This window comes from Trypanosoma cruzi, genomic scaffold (genome assembly GCF_000209065.1).
Source record: "Trypanosoma cruzi strain CL Brener 1047053513421 genomic scaffold, whole genome shotgun sequence".
Taxonomy (NCBI): domain Eukaryota; phylum Euglenozoa; class Kinetoplastea; order Trypanosomatida; family Trypanosomatidae; genus Trypanosoma; species Trypanosoma cruzi.
In genome coordinates, this window is record NW_001849281.1 from 51,366 (window position 1) to 56,333 (window position 4,968).

Genomic DNA, 4,968 nt, shown 5'->3' on the forward strand with positions numbered 1-4,968 from the left:
TTTCTTCAGAAACTAATTTGCGGACATTTAGACTACTTCAATTTCAGATTGAATGCCTAGTGAATGAGTATGTTATGCGGGGCCAAGTATATAGCAGATTGTTTAGAGAACATGAAATACGGTGTAATCAAGGGGTGTTAGGGATAGGGAATATGAATGGTAATAATGATTCTTTACTTAATACTCTCAGTCGTTCAGTTCGTCAATTTGTGGGCGGTTCCTCGTTGCGACGTTGGTATTTGGAGCCATCGGCCTCTTCTTCTTCTTCGGAGCGCAGACGTATTTCAAAAGGTGATACTTCTTTGTTTTTGAATTCTCTAGGAAGGATTTATTTGAATGCTTGGGTAACGACAAGTTCTGACCACAATGTGCTCCTTTTTCTTGGAAGCATTAGCGGTGTTATGTAATACTTATTTGTACTTTGTTATCACCAGAATTCCCCCTTTAACAACCACCCTGGGCTGTTTTTATGGCCCATACATCTTTTTTTGTTCCCTTATTTATTTATCACTTGTTCCTTTCGCTATTTCCTACCTTGTTTATGTGGAACATCGTTTTTTGTGCTAAAAGGTGAGTCCGTAAGCCCGATGCACCCGCACGCACACACCCATTTTCGCTTTCTTGGCCTACGCCCGAATGCTCAGAGGCGCAAAGCACCTGTGATTTTGCCCCCAAATAGGTCGGGGCAGAACCAACACAAACATGTTTGACAAGAAAAATGCACAGCCTTGAGAGGACCCGTTTGCATTTATGCGTGGAAAATTCTGTGTCGACGCCAGCACATTTCTGTCTTGTGCTGCGAATGGGGTTATGCGGGTGTTTCATTCTTTTAAAATTGTGATGTCACTTTTGTTTTAATTTTGTTTTTGTTGTTGCTTTTTGATTTATTTGCCCTTTCCAACTTTGCGACTCACAAGAAAAAGAATGAAGCAGAGACTGTAAACTTGATTAATTTGTTTTGTCTTTTTTGCTTCTTGCGTGTATAGATTTTTACGCGAATGGGCATTGACCCTCTTGTTTTATAACCTTGTTGTTTATTTCTCTTTGTTAAGGTAAAAATTTTCCTATTATTATTCCGGATTGCGCTCGTTTAAAGAGTCCTTTTTTTATGTGTTAAATAGCAAATTACTCTTAAGACCAAGTGAAACGTGGAAATATTTGTTTTCCACCGGCAAAACATGATGTTTCTCTGCAGCATGTAATTTACCTTACCCTCCGCTATTGGTGCGCTTTATTCCGCGGGTGTTGCAAAAGGATCATTAATGGTAGCAGTAATTGTTTTTTGTTGTTGATGATTTTTTTCTTGCCATTGTCGTTGTTTTTTGTTTTTGCATTTACCTTTTCTTGGCGGATGATAGAAACGGCTGTTCTGCCTCTCCTTCTTCTCTTTTTTGTAGTGAGTTGACATTTTATGTTGCACACTGTGGAGAAGCGATTGGTGACCGTTCCTGTGGATGGGGAACTTGTAAGTCAAGAGGTGTACGTAGATGCTTCCACTGAATTGGACATAGACCCCCAAACCGGCGTGTTCCGCACTCGGGCCGAGACAGAAGAACTAATAAAAGAGGTGTATCGAATAGCCCGAGATGCTCTTCCAAAAGAACTGGAGCGATACAACAATTGGATGCGGAGCGGCTCTCGTTCTGACGTATCCCATACACCCTTGCAGCACTCACCTCTAAATGTGGTGAGAAGTGGCACTGCAGCCAGTGTCCCTCAGAAAACTGAAAAGGCAGAGGAATACAGAGCGCGGGGTAATGATGCAATGAAGCAGGGTAATTTACGGAAGGCTGTCCGCTGCTATAGTGAAGCACTAAAATATGAACCCTCGTCCAGTACCCTATGGTCCAATAGGGCGGCTGCGATGATTCAACTTGATAGGGGTGATGACGCCTTGTCCGATGCAAAAAGGGCGATTTCTCTTGACCCAATGAACGTCAAAGCATATTATCGAAAAGCTTCTGCTTTATATTTGCTTGGCGCGCGCACCGCAGCTGCTTGCTGTGTTAAAGAAAGTGTGAAACGGTTTGGCACCAATGCGGCCTGGGAATCCCTTGGGGACCGTATTGGATCGATGGCCAGAGCTGTTTTGGTGGATCACAGATGGATCTGTAACGACGATGTGGAAGAGGGTGAAGAGCTTTGTGCATTGAAACCAATAAAATTGCCTTGTGCGGATCCATCTGAGGTGTTGCATCTCTGGGCGAAAGCCGGTGTTCCATCCGCTATTTTGGCCGAAGAAGCTGCATATTATGCTGCTCGTGGATCAGAGCCTTTGGTTGAACCATATCATGGTGTAATGGAGGCACAAAAGGTTTACGATATGTGTACGGACGCAGATTCTGAGTTTTCTTTGATGTCTCGATCGGCTGACATTCTTCGCTGGAGCTGCCTCTTGTTAGGATTCGCGGATACACGGATACCAATGGGCCGAGGGCCGTGGTTAGAAACAATTTTCGGTGATGGATTTATCTTTCTGGGGGCCTCATTGTTCTCCTCACCTACACATGAGGCTAACGTCTCCCTTTGTTTTGATCAGGCGTCACATGATCTTCGCGTGGTTGCGCGCCGAAAAATCGGGCGATATGAAACCCTTTCTTCTTTGAGCGCGTTGTGCCACTGAGGCGGAGTTTTGGTTTGTACCCCTCTTATACCGTCTTTTTTTGTTTGTTTGTTTCCTCCTCTGTCTCTACTCTCTTATGATTTGTATCAGCCCGTAATTTCCTTCATGGTGCGCCGAGCTTTTGCTTTTTGTGTGTATTTGTGTATTTGTACTCTGTATTCATGTTTCTTTTTATTATTATTACTACTATTAATGGCTTGATTGTTGTGCATTCGACAGTGGCCCGGAAAAAAGGGAAAATGACGATGATGAGCGTGTTGGCCAACGCGCTTCGCTGTATTGCGAGCGCGGAGCGCCGTGGCAAGCGTCAGGTTCTTATTCGCCCATCTTCCAAGGTTGTCGTGAAGTTTTTGCAGGTGATGCAGAAGCACGGTTACATTGGCGAGTTTGAGATTATCGACGATCACCGCGCGGGTAAAATTGTGGTGAATCTCAACGGCCGCCTCAACAAGTGCGGCGCCATCTGCCCCCGCTTTGACTGCACCGCCCCTGACTTCGAAAAGTGGGTGAAGAACATTCTTCCCAGCCGTCAGTTTGGCTTTGTGGTGCTCACGACTTCCCTTGGCATCATGGATCACGAGGAAGCCCGTGCCCGCAACACTGGTGGAAAGGTTCTCGGTTTCTTCTATTAAACGCTGTGTTTCTTGGCTTGTACTTTCTTTTTTTGTTTGATTTCTTCTTTTTTCTTCTTTTTTTTTTTTTTTTTTTTGCTATGCTGTATGTTTCCGTCCTGCTTACTGCTTGACGGGAACACATGTTGTTGTGTTTTGCAACGAAAAAAGAAAAAAAAAAAAAACGATAATAGAAAATGGTTTTTCTTTTCCTTCTAGCTCTTTTTCTCTTGCCCTGCTTCTCTTTTTTTTGAAATAATTATGGCTCATTAACTGGATCTTTTGGCCGGTGGCGTTTTTTTTTTTTTTTTTTTTTTTTTTTTTTGAGGTAATGCTTGTGACAACGACGGCCATTTATGGGGAAGAGTTGGATCGCATAAAGAAGGATCTTCACCAGCAAGGAGTGACCTATGTTGCAGAGCTGACCACCTCAACCAATGTGCTCATCGCCGGGAGGAGCGAGGGGGGCAAATGTCGAGTGGCCAGAGAAAGGGGAATTCCTTGCGTCACGCCAGCCTGGGTCCGGCTGGGGCGTTGTTTTATAAGCAGAATAGGGGAGTTTGAGATGGGGCGATCCCTACTCGGACTGGAAGTATGCAGCACTTCACTATCTATCGATGAAGTTGGATTTGTGCGCCGAGCGTGTGAGACCCATCGGGCAAAATACAATGCGTTTTTGACCCGAAGGTGTGCAGTGTTGGTGGTGCCAAATGGCAAATTCGTTGAGGATCAAAGTGAGAAGCTTCATTTTGCAAGGGAAAATCGTATTGATTTCTTGCCGTACGATAAATTCATGAAACGGTATTGCTTCGCCACTGAATTACAGCGAAACCTGGCGCCTGTCTCACGTCAACAACCTTTAGGGAATGGCATACAGGGATTGGTGGTTTATTGCACTCCCGAAAGTCTTATGACAGAGACAATTAGTTCTCTTTTTGAGAAAGTTGGTGTGCAGCGTGTACCAGTGCTAACACCTCTCACAACACATGTGTTGGTGTTGGAGCCGACGAATGAAGTTTTTCCCCAACGCCCTAATTTAGAGTTTGTGTCGGTTGCATGGTTGGAGGAATGCGCCAAACAGCAAAAGCAAGTGGCTGTGGAATCATATCGAGTATCCGTTTTTCAGCTGCCAGTCATTACGTTTACAGGTGTTCCGCGGGAAGAAAGGATGGCCATCCTTTCCTGTTTAGAGGAAAGGGGGTTGTCTTGTTTGATGCAGGAGGACTTTGTGCTTGGCAGGATGGCCGATGATTCTAGTGGTCAACGCAACACCACCCATCTTGTGACAGGGCGATCCGCACTGCTCCAGTCGTCCAAGGTTGCCGCACTCAGTTGTCGGGTCTACAAGTTGCGGCGGAAGGAATGTTTTCTGGTGGATGTGGAGTGGCTGCGTCGCTCGCTGGAGGTTGGAAGTTGGGTTGAGTTGACACAATTCTCTTTGGAAGTACCACCCATCTCCGCATTTGGATGGGCGACGAAAAGGACGCGCAAAACCCTTGCTGCCGCAACCGCCCCTGACATCAACAATCACATGGCCGAGGATTATGATAATAAGAGGGGACTGTCATCGCCGTGTTTCTTAGCCAGAGAAAAAGGGGATGAAATGCTGCCTTCGCGATCTCTTGAATTGCTCATTGAGGAGTTGGAGTCGAAAACCAGCGGCCGAGGCAGCGCATCAACAACGCCAATTATTGCGGTCTCACAGTCCGTGTGGCCAGAAAAAATCCGTCTTTC

At 45.4% G+C, this 4,968-nt stretch overlaps 3 protein-coding genes across 3 annotated transcripts, besides 3 other annotated features; all 3 read left to right on the forward strand.

Annotated features, from left to right (window-relative positions):
• Positions 1-4,968: a sequence feature (haploid, Esmeraldo-like haplotype).
• On the forward strand, positions 1,412-2,623 carry Tc00.1047053509381.10 (mitochondrial import receptor subunit, putative; the record flags this gene model as incomplete). Its single annotated transcript, XM_798852.1, has 1 exon — positions 1,412-2,623. One exon carries the CDS (start codon positions 1,412-1,414, stop codon positions 2,621-2,623), a length of 1,212 nt encoding a protein of 403 aa, XP_803945.1.
• Positions 2,785-3,255, forward strand: Tc00.1047053509381.20 (40S ribosomal protein S15a, putative; the record flags this gene model as incomplete). Its single annotated transcript, XM_798853.1, has 1 exon — positions 2,785-3,255. The coding sequence occupies one exon, from the start codon at positions 2,785-2,787 to the stop codon at positions 3,253-3,255; it is 471 nt and encodes a 156-aa protein (XP_803946.1).
• Positions 3,279-3,332: a microsatellite.
• Positions 3,530-3,559: a microsatellite.
• Positions 3,566-4,968, forward strand: Tc00.1047053509381.29 (hypothetical protein, conserved; the record flags this gene model as incomplete). The annotated part of the gene is made up of 1 exon (XM_798854.1): positions 3,566-4,968. A coding segment is annotated over one exon (1,403 nt), but the record flags the coding sequence as incomplete, so codon positions are not given.